This window comes from Somniosus microcephalus, chromosome 5 (assembly GCF_052327205.1).
Source record: "Somniosus microcephalus isolate GS21.2 chromosome 5, FLI_Smic_1.0, whole genome shotgun sequence".
Lineage (NCBI taxonomy): Eukaryota > Metazoa > Chordata > Chondrichthyes > Squaliformes > Somniosidae > Somniosus > Somniosus microcephalus.
Window position 1 is genome coordinate 207,987,164 of NC_140991.1, and position 18,637 is coordinate 208,005,800.

Genomic DNA, 18,637 nt, shown 5'->3' on the forward strand with positions numbered 1-18,637 from the left:
ACCTCAGTGTCGATTAGGGAGGGAAAATCAGCCAGGCTTCCCACTTCTGATCACTACCCAGTGACTCCTGCTGGAAAGTGCACATGTGTGAATGTCAGGTGAGAACAGGATTAGGCTTGACTGACAGAAAGGATTTACAGTTTGGCAGTTCTTTATCTTACCAACACTGACTGTCTAGTCTCAAAAATATTTGGGTGAGATACTGGAGGTCCTGGGCACTATATGGAACTGAACCCCAGTATACATCAGCAGCTTTTGGAGAGAATGGGAGGGGCAATCTTTGTGACTGCTGATATGAACTAAGAATGTGTTTATGATTCCAAAACAATGTATTAGAACTGGAAATATTCTGTACTTTCAATAAATGTTTAAGTGAAAAATATTCTGTAAATGCATTGGTATTTACCTTCCCACAGAGACCTGTCATTTCAAATCACCGCTCACACTGATCTGGGTGGATAGTGTATACTAAGGGGATACTCAGCTGATGCATCTACTGAAAGTGCCCCACCCTCCATCCTTTAACTTTTAAATTTGCTGCCAGTTATTTGGTTTAAAAAAATTAAGTAGTGCATACAAGGCATCATGTCTGACTAACTTGATTGAATTTTTTGAGGAGGTAACAAAGAGGGTCGATGAGGGTAGTGCGTTTGAGGTAATCTACATGGATTTTAACAAGGCCCACATGGCAGACTGGTCAGAAAAGTAAAAATCCATGGGATCCAAGGGAAAGGGAGTTCTGACGAAGGGTCATCGACCTGAAACGTTAACTCTGTTTCTCTCTCTACAGATGCTGCCTGACAAATATTTCCAGCATTTTCTGTTTTCATTTCAGATTTCCAGCATCCGCAGTATTTTGCTTTTGGAAAGTATCAAGTTGGATCCAAAATTGGCTCAGTGACAGGAAGCAAAGGGTAATGGTCGACGGATGTTTTTGTGACTGGAAAGCTGTTTTCCAGTGGGGTTCTGCAGGGCTCAGTGCTAGGTCCCTTGTGGTAGATATCAATGATTTAGACTTCAGTGTAGGGGGTGACATGAATCAGTCATTCATGAAAGAAAGACTTATGAAATAATACTGAGCAGCTTGTGGGTGGCGCTGTCCAAGGTGTGTATAAATACTCTGGCACGGGCCCAGCTTGCGCAGGACATTCTTAACAGGAACTAGTGAAGGACACAACTAGACCTCCATGTTGTAAAACACTTGATTAAAGCTTTGTTTAATGCTTAGACCAAGTGCCTAGCAGTTTTCTTATGTCAGGGGGTATGATTAAGAAGTTTGTAGATGATACAAAAATTGGCCACGTGGTTGATAGTGAGGAAGAAAACTGTAGACTGCAAGTAGATATCAATGGATTGGTCAGCTGGGCAGAAAAGTGGCAAATGGTATTCATTCCGGAGAGGTGAGAGGTAATGCACTTGGGGAGGGCTAACAAGGCAAGTGAATACACAATAAATGGTAGGACACTGAGAAGTGTAGAGGAACAGCAAGACCTTGGAGTGTATGTCCACAGATCCCTGAAGGTAGCAGGACAGGTAGATAAGGTGGTTAAGAAGGCATACAGGATATTTTCCTTTATTAGCTGAGGCATAGAATATAAGAGCAGGGAGTTATGCTTGAACTGTATAAAACACTAGTTAGTGCACAGCTAGAGTACTGTGTACAATTCTGGTCACCACATTACAGGAAAGATGTGATTGCACTAGAGAGGGTACAGAGGAGATTTACGAGGATGTTGCCAGGACTGGAGAATTTTAGCTATGAGGAAAGATTGGATAGGCTGGGCAAAAGCAAAATACTGCAGATGCTGGGAAATCTGAACTAAAAACAGAAAATGCTGGAAATACTCAGCAGGTCAGGCAGCATCTGTGGAGAGAGAAACAGAGTTAACGGGGTTGATTTTCCCGAAGCTGTCGGGAAGAAGGCGGGACTACAACTTTCGGGTTTTAGTCCCGCCTACTTCGACGTCCGGCCAATCCGCGCGATTTTCCCTTGATTGACCTTGTTGAGCCCGCCCAGCGGGCTCAGCAGGCCAATTAAGGGCCACCCGGCAACAGGTGACGTCACACTGCAATTTCATCTGTCAAGAGTTCTTGACAGATGAAATATCAGTGTTTCACAGCTGTTTGACGCTGTGAAACACTGACGGTTTGAGTTCTAACATGAGTCCTTCTGCACAGACTCAGATAGAACTCTCAACAGCACTCAAAGCTGAAGGCTGTCACTTTTCACAGACCGCAGCCGTTCAACTTTAAGTACCGGCTGAGTGATGGGCTCCCGACGGCTGCAGGAAGAAAGGCTGTTAAGGTAAGTACAGGTAAGTAAAAGTTCTTTACACACTTTAGACACACCAAACACACTTACCTTTGCAGTCATGCACCCATCACTCACCGGAACACCGACATCGCGACCCCTCTAACTCCTTCAACCCGACGGCCCGCCTGCTCTAACCTGGCGTGGTTTGGAGCCGTCGGGAATCCCACATGAAACCCCTCAAAATAGGGATTAGGCTAAAAACTGCCTGTTAACAGGCAGTTAATTGGCACTAATCCCTTCCCGCCTGGTTTCGGCGGGTCCCATAGATACATAGATACATAGAAGATAGGAGCAGGAGTAGGCCATTCGGCCCTTCGAGCCTGCTCCGCCATTCAATGAGATCATGGCTGATCATCCAAATTCAGTACCCGGTCCCTGCCCTCTCCCCATATCCCTTGATCCCTTTAGCCTTAAGAAATATATCCAACTCTTTCTTGAATATACTTAATGAACTGGCCTCCACCGCCCTCTGTGGCAGAGAATTCCACAGGTTCACCACTCTCTGGGTGAAGAAATTCCTCCTCATTTCAGTCCTAAATGGCCTACCCCTTATCCTTAGACTATGACCCCTGGTTCTGGACTCCCCAGCCATCAGAAACATCCTTCCTGCATCTAGTCTGTCCAGGCCTGACAGAATTTTATAGGTTTCGATGAGATCCCCTCTCAATCTTCTAAACTCCAGTGAGTATAAGCCCAATCGACACAATCTCTCCTCATACGTCATTCCTGCCATCTTAGGTATCAGCCTGGTGAATCTTTGCTGCACTCCTTCCATGGCAAGAACGTCCTTCCTCAGGTAAGGTGACCAAAACTGCACACAATACTCAAGGTGTGGTCTCACCAAGGCCCTGTACAACTGCAGCAAGACATCCTTGTTCTTGTACTCGAACCCTCTTGCTACGAAGGCCAACATACCATTTGCCGCCTTAACCGCCTGCTGCACCTGCATGCTTACCTTCAGCGACTGGTGTACAAGAACACCCAGGTCTCTTTGCACTTCCCCTTCTCCCAATCTATTACCATTCAAATAATAATCTGCCTTCCTGTTTTTGCCACCAAAGTGGATAACCTCACATTTATCCACATTATAGTGCATTTGCCATGTTTCTGCCCAATCACCCAACCTGTCCAAATCGTGCTGGAGTTTCACGACATCCTCCTCACAGCATACCCTCCCCCCCAGCTTTGTGTCGTCTGCAAATTTGGAGATATTACATCCAATTCCCTCGTCCAGATCATTAATATATATTGTGAACAGCTGGGGTCCTAGGACCGATCCTTGCGGTACCCCACTAGTCACTGCCTGCCACTCGGAAAACGACCCGTTTATTCCAACTCTTTGCTTTCTGTCCGCCAACCAGTTCTCTATCCAAGTCAGTACCTTGCCCCCAATCCCATGTGCCTTAATTTTGCACGCTATTCTCTTATGCGGGACCTTGTCGAAAGCCTTCTGAAAGTCCAAATACACCACATCCACTGGTTCTCCCTTATCTATTTTACCAGTTACATCCTCAAAAAATTCCAGTAGATTAGTCAAGCATGATTTACCTTTTGTAAATCCATGTGGACTTTGTCCGATCCAGTCACTGCTTTCCAAGTGCTCTGCTATTACATCTTTTATAATGGACTCTAGCATTTTCCCCACTACCGATGTCAAGCTTACCGGTCTATAATTCCCCACCTTTTCTCTACCACCTTTTTTGAATAGTGGGGTAACATTAGCTACCCGCCAATCCATGGGTACCGTTCCAGAGTCTATCGAGTTCTGGAAGATGACCAGCAATGCATCTACTATTTCTAGGGCCACTTCCTTAAGTACCCTGGGATGTAGATTATCAGGCCCTGGGGATTTATCAGCCTTCAGTCCCATCAATTTTCCTAACACCATTTCCCTACAAATACTGATTTCTTTCAGTTCCACCCTTTCATCAGACCCTATGTTCCCCGGCATCTCTGGGAGGTTATTTGTGTCCTCCTTTGTGAAGACAGAACCAAAATATGTATTTAGTTGGTCTGCCATTTCTTTGTTCCCCATTATAAATTCCCCCGATTCTGACTGCAAGGGACCTACGCTTGACTTCACCAATCTTTTTCTCTTCACATATCTATAAAAGCTTTTACAGTCAGTTTTTATGTTCTCTGCAAGCTTACTCTCATATTCTATTTTCCCTTTCTTAATTAATCCCTTTGTCCTCCTTTGTTGAATCCTAAACTGCTCCCAATCCTCAGGATGATTGCTTTTTCTGGCCAATTTATATGCCCTCTCCTTGGACCTTATGCTATCCCTAATTTCCCTTGTTAGCCACGGTTGGGTCACCTTTTTTGTTTTATTTTTATGCCAAACTGGGATGAACAAATTCTGTAGTTCATCCATTCGGTCTTTGAATGTTTGCCATTGCCTATCCACCGTCAACCCTTTGAGTGCCATTCCCCAATCAATCCTACCCAACTCGCTCCTCAAGACCATCATAGTTTCCTTTATTTAAATTGAGGACCCTAGTCTCCGAGTCAACTACTTCATTCTCCATCTTAATGAAGAATTCGATCATATTATGATCGCTCCGACCCAAGGGGCCTCTTAGAACAAGATTGCTAATTAATCCTTTCTCGTTACATAATACCCAGTCTAAGATGGCCTGATCTCTGGTTGGTTCCTCGACATATTGGTCCAGGAAACCATCCCGTAAACACTCCAGGAATTCCTCCTCCACAGTATTGTTACTAATTTGGTTGGCCCAATCTATATGTAGATTAAAGTCACCCATGATAACTGCTGTGCCCTTATTGCACGCTTCTTTAATTTCTCTTTTAATGCCATCCCCAACCTCCGCCTTACTGTTTGGAGGTCTATAAATCACTCCCACTAACGTTTTTCTCCCCTTAGTATTTCTCAATTCTACCCATACAGATTCCACGTCATCAGAGCTAATATCCTTCATTACAATTGTGTTAATCCCTTCTTTAACCAGCAATGCTACCCCACCTCCCTTTCCTGTTTGCCTATCTGTCCTGAATATCGAATACCCCTGGATGTTGAGTTCCCAGTCCTGGCCTTCCTTGAGCCACGTTTCCGTAATCCCAACCAAATCGTATTTGTTTACTTCTATTTGCGCAGCCAATTCATCCACCTTATTACAAATGCTCCTCGCATTAAGACACAAAGCCTTGAGGTTTGTTTTTTTAACGCTCTTAGACCTATTAGAATTATTATTTACTGTGGCCATGTTTGATTTAAACCGTTGATTTCTCTGACTGCCACTTTTGTTTATCTCCTTCCTATCTTTTGCTTTTATCCTTGTTTCCCTTTCCTCTGTCTCCCTGCTCAGGTTCCCAACCCCCTGCCATTTTAGTTTAAACCCTCCCCCACAGCACTAGCAAACACTCCCCCTAGGACATTGGTTCCAGCCCTGCCCAGGTGCAAACTGTCCGGTTTGAACTGGTCCCACCTCCCCCAGAACCGGTTCCAATGTCCCAGGAACTTGAATCCCTCCCCCTGGCACCATTCCTCTAGCCACGTATTCATCTGAAGTATCCTTCTATTTCTACTCTGACTAGCACGTGGCACTGGTAGCAATCCTGAGATTACTACCTTTGAGGTCCTGTTTTTTAATTTATCTCCTAACTCCCTATACTCCGCTTTTAGGACCTCATCCCGCTTTTTACCTATATCGTTGGTGCCTATATGCACCACGACAACTGGCTGTTCACCCTCCCCTTCCAAGATGTTCTGGAGTCGCTCGGAGACATCCTTGACCCTTGCACCAGGGAGGCAACACACCATCCTGGAGTCTCGTTTGCGGCCGCAGAAACGCCTATCTATTCCCCTTACAATTGAATCCCCTATTACTATAGCTCTACCCCTCTTTTTCCTCCCATTCTGTGCAGCAGAGCTACCCCTGGTGCCAGGAAGTTGGCTGCTGCTGCCTTCCTCTGATAAGCCATCCCCCCAACAGTACTCAAAGTGGTGTATCTGTTGGAGAGGGGGATGGCCACAGGGGACCCCTGCACTACCTGCCTGCGCCTAGTACTCTGCCTGTTGGTCACCCGTTCCCTTTCTTTCTGTCCAACCTCTACCTGCGGTGTGTCCAACTCCGTAAATGTGCTATTCACGTTGTCCTGAGCATCGTGAACGCTCCAGTATGTGTCCAATCGCAGCTCCAGCGCCGCAATGCGGTCTGTCAGCAGCTGCAGCTGGATGCACTTCCTGCACATGTAGTTGTCAGGGACACAGGAAGTGTCCCTGAGTTCCCACATAGCGCAGGAGGAGCAGATCACGGGGCCCGGCTGTCCTGCCATGACTTACCCTTTAATTAATTGAATTTAAATTAAATCAATCAATCCCACTAATTACACTACAGTTAACTGGTTTACCAATAGTCCCTGCTACACCAGAGAGACCTTAGAAACTATAAACCAGAGTTAAAGTTTAAAAAAAAAGAGAAATACTCACCAACCAAACACTCACCAACCAATCACTTACCTGCTTCCTGGTGACGTCACACTTTGATTACTTTTTACCTCTCTCCCCTGCTGTTGAATTCGTCGGGCTGCTCCTGACTCACTGCCGCCGGTGTAACTGCCGCCGATGCTGTGTTTCCACACAGGCCTGCTCTAGTCGGGCTGCTTCTGACTCACTGCCGCCGGTGTAACTGCCGCCGATGCTGTGTTCTCACACAGGCCCGCTCTAGTCGGGGCGGGTACCCGCCGCCCCTGAAAATTGCGTGGAGCGGGGTTTTGGGCGGGATGGTGTTGGGACCCCCAAATTCGGGATTTCCCCCCCCACACACCTGAAACCCTGCCTGACAGCTCCACGAAAATCGACCCCAATGTTTCAGGTCGATGACCTTTCATTAGATAGGCTTGGGTTGTTTTCTTTGGAACAGGGGAGGCTGAGGGGAGACTTGATTGAGGTGTATAAAATTATGAGGGGCTAGATAGAGTGGATAGGAAGGACCTGATTCCCCCAGCAGAGAGATCAATAACCAGGGGGCATAGATTTAAAGTACTGTAATTGGTAGAAGGATTAGAGGGAAGTTGAGGAGAACTTTTCTCACCCAGAGGGTGGTGGGGTCTGGAACTCACTGCCTGAAAGCGTGGTAGAGGCAGAAACACTCATCGCATTTAAAAAGTACTTGGATGTGCACTTGAAGTGCCGTAACCTACAAGGCTACGGACCAAGAGCTGGAAAGTGGGATTAGGCTGGATAGCCTCCTTCTGCACCGTAAATTTCTATGATTCTATCATGACTTGAGTGAAAAAATAATAGAGGACAGTCATGCTGGACCTTAAGGTATCAAGTCACTAGTACGGTAATAAAACTAGTGTTATGTTTTTATATAAATAAATAAATTTTGCGGTAACCTTTTACCAACCAGCTGTAAGAGGGATTTCCGTTGTTTTCAGTGGGAATCATAGTTTTTGTCTGCTTTGGTTAAAGTGAAATCAGTAAGTGGATTTTAAACTGTTAACAGTTTTCAATAAAAATCTATGCATTACAGATGATAACCGTTTGGTAGCTGACGATTTGTAATACAGTACTTTGCTCAGTCTGAGCAAATAATTTTCAGCAGCTGTTTCAATTCAGTGGGCTTAACATGCTCATAAGTACTTCTGGCAAAAGCGCCAATAGATTTCATTTAGATGTTTGTAATTTTTTTTCCTGGTTTCATTTGGCCAATGCACATTAGCTTGTGCTTTTTTCTTCCTTCCATTGGAAAGTCTTTCCATCTGTAATAAATCTGAGTTGATGAATTAATGTTTTACCCTGTTAAACCACCTCTTAATCATAGATATTTGGTACTAATTCAACTTACACAGGACTTAACCCTGAAAATACTAGCCCGAAAGACAGCTCCTGCTTACTTTGCGAAGTGCATGTGAATAGATAATTTACTTAAAACAAGTAATTTTTTAAGAAGCCTTGTGAAGATTTTACAACTTAAATTAATTTAATACTACTTGGATGCTTGCTTTTTAAAATATTAGAATTTTGCCTGTGGGAAAATATTGACAGACATTTTTATTTCTGTTGCATGTAATTTTGAGGACTGATTTATCGCCACGGCAATTTGCGACCTATGTTTTGTCACAATATGCCATCACATTATAATTGTGGCTGCAAGTTATTTTCAAGTCCCTGTATGGCGGCGTACCAAAGTGGTTTGTGACTACTACTGGGAGGGGGAGGTGGAATGCAGAAAAGTTCTTTATTATATATTTTTAAATCTCTTGCTAGTTTGTTGATAACCTATGTTCTCATGATTGCCCTGATGCTGCCCTGGAAAGGATGACAAATTGTTTGTAACAGCTGCCAAGATGTAATTTCTGAATTTTGTTATGCTGACTTAACCCTGCCTCCAATCTGTCTACCACCATGATTGTGGAGAAAGGTGCTAAGTGCTGTCCAATTGTGCATTTATTTCCCCCACTCCCCTAATTTTCTCACCTCACTCCTAAACACACCTCTCTGCCCCATTATTTCAGATGGCAGCTGTTGATGATTTTGCTATACCCATTTACACTTCTAGACCCATTTTTTGTTTCTTTACTTGTTCCATTACCATCTCTTTTTGCTTTGTACAATCATATCTTTTGTCATTTAATCTCTCCTGCCTTCCACCCTAGGACAGACCTTCCCCTTTGTTCTTTTCTTTCCTCCCCTCCCCACTTTCCCTGCCTCTGCACTTGCTTAAAATCTGTTCCACCTCTAACTTTTTCCATTTCTGACGAAAGGTCATTGACCTGAAACGTTAACTCTGTTTCTCTCTCCACAGTTGCTGCCTGACCTGCTGAGTATTTCCAGCATTTTCTGTTTTTATTTCAGATTTCCAGCATCCGCAGTATTTTGCTTTTGTCCTAAACACACTTTAACTGATTCTGGTGTATCGCTCCATGGCCGCTTGCTGCCTTACAGTAACCACCGCCCCCGCCCAAGTAGTCATTTCCTTCGGTGTAAGCTGAGACAGTGAATGTTGATAGGCTATTCAACTGGATGGGGTGGGGTGGGGGGAAACACAACTGCGCCCAATCCCATCCTTAACAGACTCTAACACAGTGCCATTCATAGCGTAACAATCATGAATGGGAAATCTGCTCTTCAGCCTAAGGTCTCTGAGGTCATTCGTAGGTGGTTCAGTTCATTTTAAGTAGTATAGTGACTAGCAGAGCTATTGGAGGAACCACTTGTGCTCTTCTGCTGTATTTTACACAGTAAGTAATTTGCATGCTTGCTCATTCTGGTGTATGGTTAAGTGATTAAGTGAGTGGGCAAAACTGTGGCAAATAGACTTCATTGTGGGAAAGTTTGAGGTCATCCATGTTGGACATAAGAATGATAGATCAGAGTATTTTCTAAACGGTGAGAAGCTAGGAACTTGTGGAGGAGCAGAGAGATTTAGGGGTCCACGTACAGAAATCAGTAAAAACTAGTGGACAGGTACAAAAAATAATTTAAAAGGCTAATGGAATGTTAACCTTCATCTCAAGTCGGCTGGAATACAATTGGGGTGGAAGTAATCCTACAGTTATATAGAGTTCTGGTTAGACCGCACCTAGAGTACTGTGTTCAGTTTTGGGGAAGTAATCCTATAGTTATATCGAGTTCTGGTTAGACCGCACCTAGAGTACTGTGTTCAGTTTTGGGCATTTTACCTCAGGATGGATACAGTATATTGGTCTTGGAGTGGGTGCAGCACAGATATACCAGAATGATACCAGGGCTTAGAGGGTTAAATTATGAGAAAACAGGTTGCATAGTCTAGGCTTGTATATCCTCAAGTAGAGACGATTAAGGGGGTGATCTAATTGAGGTGTTTAAGATGATTAACGGATATGATGGGGTAGATGGAGAGAAACTATTTCCTCTGGTGAGGGGAGTCCAGAGCGAGGATGTATTACCTTAAAATTAGAGCTAGGCCGTTCAGGGTGACTCTTTTGTTTGTACCCAAAAAACAAACAAATTGGACTTGGACTGTAAACAAAAGTTCAACTAAAACTTAACAAGTCAAATTAAAATTTGGTTTTCCGGGTTGATGATGCACTCCAGTCCCCGCGGCGCCCACCGGTCGCGGAAATACTCAAGCGCACCGGCGGACACCGCGTGCTCCATCTCCAGGGTCACCCGGGCGCGAACATGGCCGAGGCCGTTCAGGGTGATGTCAGGAAGCACTTCTTCACACAAAGGGTAGTGGAAATCTGGAACTCTCTTCCCCCAAAAAGCTGTTGAGGCTAAATCAAATGAAAAATTCAAAAATGATATTGATAGATTGTTGGTAGGTACGGGTATTAAGGGATATGGAACCAAGACAAGTAAATGAAGTTAAGATACAGGTCAGTCATGATCTAAATGAATGGCGGAACAGGCTCGAGCAGCTGAATGGCCTACTATGTGCTTTGTTCCTATGCTGTGCATGTCATGCAGGTGTGCTGAGATTATGCACCTCCAACTTTGAATCACTTACAAAAATGGGGAACCATCATTATTTTAATAATGTAAAACTATTTTTAAAATTGTCAATTTTAGTTGTGTACCTGGATTCCAAAGGTTACAAAATTGTAGTATTTGCGTCTAGCTCTACGCTGAGATGGTGGACATGTTGTGCCTTGAGTATTGGAGTTAGTCTTGATAGCCTGCAGCGTCCCTGAGATTGAGTTAGGAAAAATATTAACTGAGGAGTCACAGCGCAGATTTTTGTGAAGTAAATTTTACTCTTTGCAATAAACCAATGATTTATTAAAATTATTGTTTATTTTATTTGTTTTCCTTTAATTTTCTTCCGCCTCCCTTCCCCATTAACAACAATTTGCCTCAGTTGAAAATGCATTACCAACTTTTCACCAGATTTCATGGCCTTCATTATTTATGGAGAAGCAGGAGGGTGCGGGAGAGGCCGTAAACGGCCGAAGAATCCAGCAAGGCTGGGGACGCGGAGGTCCTGCAGAACTTAAGGCAGGACCTCATTAACATTTTTTAGCTCCATTTCCTGCCCGGCAGCTGGCTAAATGGATTGCCTGGCCGGCAGACGGGGGGTGGGGGGGGAACACCAGCAGCAGGAGGCCGTAGCCGGGGACCCTTGGAGAGGGTCTCCGGCAATCGGGAGGTCGGAGAGGCCTGCGACAGGGGATGGGGGGAGTTCCACGATCGGGGCTGGGGGAGTGGGGAGAGGCCAGTGATTGGGGCTGGGGGGAAGCTGGCGATCGGGGCTGGATGGAGGTCGGCAATCACAGCTGGGGGGACAGAGAGGCCCGTCATCGGGGCTCGATGGAAGTCGGTAATCAGGTTTGGGGGGAGTTCCACAGTCGGGGCTGGGGGAGGCTGGCGATCGGGGCCGGATGGATGTTGGCAATCACAGCTGGGGGGACAGAGAGGCCCGTGATCGGGGCTCGATGGAAGTCAGTAATCAGGTTTGGGGGGAGTTCCACAGTCGGGGCTGGGGGAGGTTGACGATCGGGGCTGGATGGGAGTCAGTAATCGGGTTTGGGGGGAGTTCCACAGTCGGGGCTGGGGGAGGCTGGCGATCGGGGCCGGATGGATGTTGGCAATCACAGCTGGGGGGACAGAGAGGCCCGTGATCGGGGCTCGATGGAAGTCAGTAATCAGGTTTGGGGGGAGTTCCACAGTCGGGGCTGGGGGAGGCTGGCGATCGGGGCTGGATGGAGGTCGGCAATCACGGCTGGGGGGGACGGAGTGGCCCGTGATCAGGGCTCGATGGAAGTCAGTAATCAGGTTTGGGGGGAGTTCCACAGTCGGGGCTGGGGGAGGCTGGCGATCGGGGCTGGATGGAGGTCGGCAATCACGGCTGGGGGGGGACGGAGTGGCCCATGATCGGGGCTCGATGGAAGTCAGTAATCGGGTTTGGGGGGAGTTCCACAGTCGGGGCTGGGGGAGGTCGAAGGCTTCCTGAAGCAGCTGCGGGGAGCTCTCCTGCTCCTCATGGCCCACAAGGAATGCTGAGAAAAGCATTTACCTTGGGGAGCCGGCAGCTCCCACCTCCCTTTCACTGCCAGGATTCCCAATCCCTGGGAAACTCGTGGAGCAACAGAAAATTTTAAATCGGGCTCCCAGTTGCACTGTGGGAGCCCTATTTAAATAAATGTTAAATAAGTGTCCCACCTCGCCATGGCGGAACACTCGGACGCCCCGAATTCCGCTGGCATAAAATAGGTGTGCGTGGTATGTTGGGGTCCCGTTCCTTGTTGTTAACTCTTTAACCTTCTCCCGCCCATCATTTGGTGGTGGGGGTGGGTAGGGGGGGGGCAGTGGTGTTAATATCGAGGCCCATAAGTCAGGTGAAGGTGGTGTGGTGGTTTGAGACACATTGTCATCTTTGGAAGTTGGGATAGTAAGAGGTTTATGTTTTTATTCATTGTGTTATGATTAATACATAAAAATAAGTTTTATTGCATTCACTTAGTGATAACCATCAACTGCATTAGAGACGCGGGCCTAAAAATTCGTCCTACTATGCTCCTACATTACAGCAGTGACTACACTTCAAAAAGTACTTCATTGGCTGTAAAGCGCTTTGGGATGTCCAGTGGTCATGAAAGGCACTATATAAATGCAAGTCTTTCTTTCTTTTCCCAATATGGCAGGCAGGTAGCGCATGCACATTCAGACCGTTAAAGCTGGAGGTGTGCCATCCGCCATACTTGATAAGGCGGTTGCGCTGGCATCAGGAGTGCACGTTCAAAGGTGGAATTAATTTATTTAGATTAGGGTCCAGCTCTTCTTGCAGGACCCGTTTTTGATTTTCGAATGCTCTAACACTTCACTCACCACATGCCAAACTTGTACAGCACAATATGGCATAAAGGCCCCCAGACTTACCTGAAAGCGGATCCGGGAGGAGCAAATTAAAATAACATGGGTTGCTGCCCCCTCCTCCAGCCAGCTACCACTGCCCATGACACGGTCACCAATCTCCCATACCCGGTCAACGCTTCGCCCCGGCCACCGATCGTTCCCTCCTGACAACTGTGCGCTAGCTTCTCCCCCCCCCCGACCCGAAACTCAATCGTTCCACCGGTCCCCCCCCCCGACCCGAAGCTTGATCGTCCACTCTGTGACGCCAACGCCAGCCCAATCTTCAGTCACAATTCGCTGGTAGCTCTGCCCAGCTTGCTGGTTCCATTGAAATGAGGTCTGAGGCCCAATATCGAGGGCACCTCGGGTCTTGCCACTCAGGCGCAGGGAACCCAAAAATGGGCACGTCTGAATTTCTAGGCCATTTTCTTTTAATCCAGTCCACACGAATGGAATTAAATTCAACCTAGTGGACAGCTTTAAGGGTCTGAAGTGAAATTAATTTGAGCTTAAAGGGTGGGAGGGTGTTCTTCCCTGATGCCATTATTTCCAATGTTGTATTGAAAATCAATAAAAAAAAATTAAAATAGCGTAGTATTGAGCTATTAGGAGTAAATTCACAGCATGAAATTACCCATCATTTAGCATTGAGTTGCCATTCCTTCAAAGAGACCACGAGGATACCTGAAGTGATAAATGGTAGTAGTGTGCTGGTGTATCCCTCAGCCTAGGGTTAAGTTGCAATGCTGGAGGTAATGTAGTGGCATTTTTACTTCGTATCTAAGTCGTGCGGTACCTGACCTGGGTATTCTCATAACTCAATCTCAAGAATGCTGCAGGCTAACAAAACTAATACCAAGGCACAACATGTCCACCATCTCAGCGTAGAGCTGCACACAAACGCTACAATTTACTGTAGTAACCTTTGGAATCCAGGTATGCAATTAAAACTGACAAATGAGAGTATGCATAACATAGTCTATATTAAAATCAACTTCAAAGCAGACAGGCATACCAAGAACGGTGTCAATCAGATAGTATTGCTACTCTAAATGTTTGAAAATTATTAGAATATTTTTACACTATTAAAAAACATTAGGTTCAAGAAAGTGGAAAGGTTTCATTACTCAGTACAGACATCTCTACCTTGATGAGCACAATATTCCCCCAGTCTTTAAAAATAAATTACTTCAGAAACATTTTCATCTAAATTAGATTCCTTTCAACAAAAAAAATTCTGTTCATGTATCCCACTCACACACATTTGCAATTAGAAATCTCCTCCCAGGAAAACGTAAAAATTCTTGGCTAAACTCCTTAAAGTTTTGTAGCTTAACTGGGAAAAATGCAAAAGTTAGGCATATTTGACTTTTTAAATATTGTCACTGGTGGACCAGATTAGCCCAAGGCTTTCATTTTTAATAACTGATACAAATCTGCTGCATTTTTGTCTCTTTTTAAAAATGGCTGTTCTTTAACAATGCACCTAAGTAAAGCTGAAAGCAGGAATTACTGACATTCAAACATGTAGATTGTATATTCTTCAGTGTGGATGGAAAAGCTTTATTACAGTACTTTCACTTACATCAAGGAGTTTTGATAATGAAATTAATTGAGGTTTTGTGAAGTGTACCTGGGTCAAATGGGCTGCAGGAGATGGGCTGGATCATGCTTTAAAAAAAAAATTGTTCTGAATGATTTGAATTTGCCCAAACATCTCCAACAATATCTTTAATGGAAGATTTTTGTGAGTTCAAGTTTCAAGCACTATCCATGTCTGTTTATACTTTACACAAGTGACTCCTGTGTGTTTCATCTTGGGCTGCAGATACACTGTGCGACCAGCCTGAGAGCGGTAGCTGTAGGCAGCATCCCAGTTGTATTGTGCAGCTGCAAAAGACATTCTCCTCCCATGAGAAAATTCTATGTATGCATGTTTAAATCCATGTAGAGTCCTGGTCAGTCCACACACCTAGCTCTGCTCCTGAACAGTCATTATAGTGAAGCCTTGATCTCATTTCATTTTATAATTGGATTTCATTTTCCCAACCTGTCTGGAAATGACACAATCTACTAACAAAATCTTTTAACAAAAAGAACTTCAGTTTTTTAATTCAAGTAATCAGAATATTCCATATGCCAATTTGAAAGGATTTTTCAACAAATCCCTTTTTAGCACTGTAACTGCTGATGTTTGTGTAATAGTCTTCAAATGTTTCTAATATACAGAAGTAGTTTGCTAGTGAAACTGATTTATGTTGTATTTTTCTATGAGAAGTTAAAGTAAAAGCAGTTAATGATGACAATCCTTAGGAATGAGGAAATAAAATAAACTGAGCCAATTATCAAAATTTAGATCCTGTTAACTTTAGATCTATACTTACAGTAAGAGAAAAACAATGACGCATTAAAGAGGAATTCAAAATGTCTCCATCAAAAGCAGCCTGAAATTGGTTGGCTTAAGGAAGGGAGGGGAGAAACCTGCCGATTATATTTTCATGTAGGGTCTAGGAAATATAAATACATATAGGAACGGAAATTTCCTCAGAACAGCTCCCACTTTGTTGCCGAAAGTACAGAGGAAATGGGGTTTTTCAACGCACTTCCAAGAAAGATACGGCAGCGGAGAGGGAGCAGCTCCAAGGAAATTCCTGGCCTATAGTCAAGCCTAGAACTACACTTCAAATGATCTTTGGATTAATTCCAGCCCGCCATAATTTCATCTGTCCTTTGTGCACTGTTAATCGTTCCAAATATTCAATTTACCATTGCTTTCCAACAACAACAACTTGTATTTATATAGCATCTTTAATGTAGTAAAATGTCCTAAGGTGCTTCACAGGAGCGTTATAAAAAATATAACACCGAGCCACATAAGGAGAGATTAGGGCAGGTGACCAAAAACCTGGTCAGGTAGGTTTTAAGGAGCGTCTTAAAGGAGAAGCGGGAGGTGGAGAGTTTTAGGGAGGGAATTCCAGAGCTTAGGGCCTTGACAGCTGAATAGTATCTTATAACCATTAAAATTCTGATAATATAATCATCTAATCTCTAGTTTGGGGTTCTACAGTAAAAAAAATAACAATCTTGTTCAGTAACGAGCCTTGTGAGATTGTCGTTGATACAGTAGTTTTAATGTAAAATAGCAGTACATTTGTTGTGAGTTTGAATTGAACACAATATGTGTCATAGGTTTTTATCATTGTAAAAAAGACCTTCATCCATGAGATCATTGAACCATGTCTATTCTTATAACAAATGTTGTGGATTTTCCAAGAGCTATATTTTAATGAAACAAAACTTTACTACTTTTGTCAAAATTGCATCTTAAAGTTTTTATTATTAACTTCAATTTCCTGGAAAGTTGTGAACTTTACATTATTTGAATACTGAGCGATGTGTCTGATCTCAACGTATCATCTCATTTGTTTTCTCCCTACTTAAAAAGTTTATTAGTGAGTTAATGTGAACCAGTGTAAAGTTGCACTAGTATTAATAATTGCAAACATTTCCCCCCCCCCCTCCCCCCCGTAGATACTGACCCACGGGTGTTAGAGAAACAGGAGCTACAACAGCCAACATACGTAGCTCTTAGTTACGTTAACAGGTAAGAAAGCTTTTTCATAAGAACACATAAATGAATGCTTTGTCATTTCTTGTAGAAAATTCCCAGTAAAAGGGAGCGTAGTCTTGTGAAACCATTATTTTGGGTGCAGTGTACTTGACCCATTTTAAAAATCTCAAACCTGACTAATATATTTACTAGCTTTTCTACGTTTGTTAAAATGTTTTTATCTATTATAAATATGTTTGCACAAGAGTGGAACATTAATGGTAGTGAATGTGCAGTCCAGCATTGACTTGCTAATACAAAATTAAACCTTTTCCCCCAAAGTACTCATTAATGCAACTTTTTAAAGTGCATTATTAGTTAAATATTTAATATCCTACGTGTGAAAAATTTCTTTTGAATGCAAAGCTAATATTCAAAACTTACTTTGCAATGATTCAAATACAGTATGTGAAAATCCAGGCTAATATCACCACCACAAAATGTGACCAATAATGTCTGGGACTGCAAGTGGCTCCTGGTCTGAGTTCCTGAAGGTTCTTTGATGAAAGTTCCTTGACTAGAAAAGGTTACTGTAAATTTTGTCTTTTATAGTTATCAATATGAACTGCAATACAGTTTTCCTCCCTTGACTCTTCCCTATCTTCTCCTGGAGTCATTGGGGGTGAAATTCGGGTTGGCAGTAGTGCAGAATGGGTAATGGCAAATTGGCATTCTGTTTTACATTCTGTTCAATTTTCTTTTCCATTGAAGTCGCCGATTCGCTATCGCCTGTTTTGCATTGCTGCCCAACATGAATTTCACCCCCATTGACTCCTTGCTGGTTCACAGTTACGTGGGAGCCATTCACCATATCATATCTTGCCCAACTGGCTTGTCTTGTGTGAACCTAGTCAGTGCGTACTGGCAGGCTATTCGACTGTGGAGACATCTGATGGCAAACCTAAACCTTTTCTCACCAAGCATTTTAATGAGTTGACTTCCAGCAGAGGCCACTGGGTAGCAATCAGGAGTGGGGCGTAAAAGCCCATTTAACTTGTGGGGGAAGGAGCATGGTCCTATATTAAGATGGCTTGACTACAAGGTGAAGACTGCAGTTAGAAGTCTGCTGGCTAACCCTTAGCAGAGAGGGTAAATCACAGATCATTGTATATATTTATACTTATAAGGATACATTTAGGGCTAAAATTTTGTATGATGCAACCTGCATGATAAACATTTGACTTTTGCAGCATATAAGCTGATTTAATCTGCATGATCATAAACCATTGTTTAAAGAAGTATTTAGAGGAGAAAGTCAAGAAAAATGTAATTTATATTGTATCTTTATCACACATATCAGAATGTTTCACATTCAGTGAATTAATTTTGGAATGCAGTGACTGTTATATTTGTAAACACAGCAGGTACTGGTATATTCCTTATAGATTTTTATAGAAATTATGAATCCCAAAGTATTCTTGGCCTGCATATAGTAAGGATGGTTATAGTGAAGTTTTTTAAAATAAAATAACAAATGTGAGGTTTTGTGCCAGTATAAGTTCAGAGGAAGTGAAGTGATTTTGAAAGAAAGAAATAATTAGCATTTATGCAGCATCTTTCATGACCTCAGGACAACCCAGAGTGCTTCACAGTCAATTGAGTACTTTTTGAAGTGTTGCAATGTAGAGAAATGCAGCAGCCAAATTGCACAAAATAAGGTTCCAGAAACAGAAATGAGGTAAATGACCAGACCATCTGTTTTTGTAATTGCTGGTTGAGGGATAAATGTTGGTCATGGCATCAAATTGTCAGCCTGGATTATGTGCTCAAGTATCTGGAGTGGGGCTGGAACCCTGAACCTTCTGACTTAGAGCGGAACGTGCTATCACTGATCCAAGACGGACCGTTTGGGCTGTAATCCTAACAATGTATGATAGTCTACAAAACAAAAGTGATCATCATTTGGCAA

The 18,637-nt window shown here is 43.6% G+C and overlaps 1 protein-coding gene across 1 annotated transcript in view; it reads left to right on the forward strand.

Annotated features, from left to right (window-relative positions):
• Positions 1 to 18,637, forward strand: part of jazf1b (JAZF zinc finger 1b) — a 380,857-nt gene that overhangs the window by 156,772 nt on the left and 205,448 nt on the right. The window contains exon 2 of the mRNA XM_085988620.1: positions 16,650 to 16,722. Within this exon, the coding sequence (XP_085844746.1) occupies positions 16,650 to 16,722 (73 nt within the window). The remainder of the gene's footprint in view (positions 1 to 16,649; positions 16,723 to 18,637) is intronic.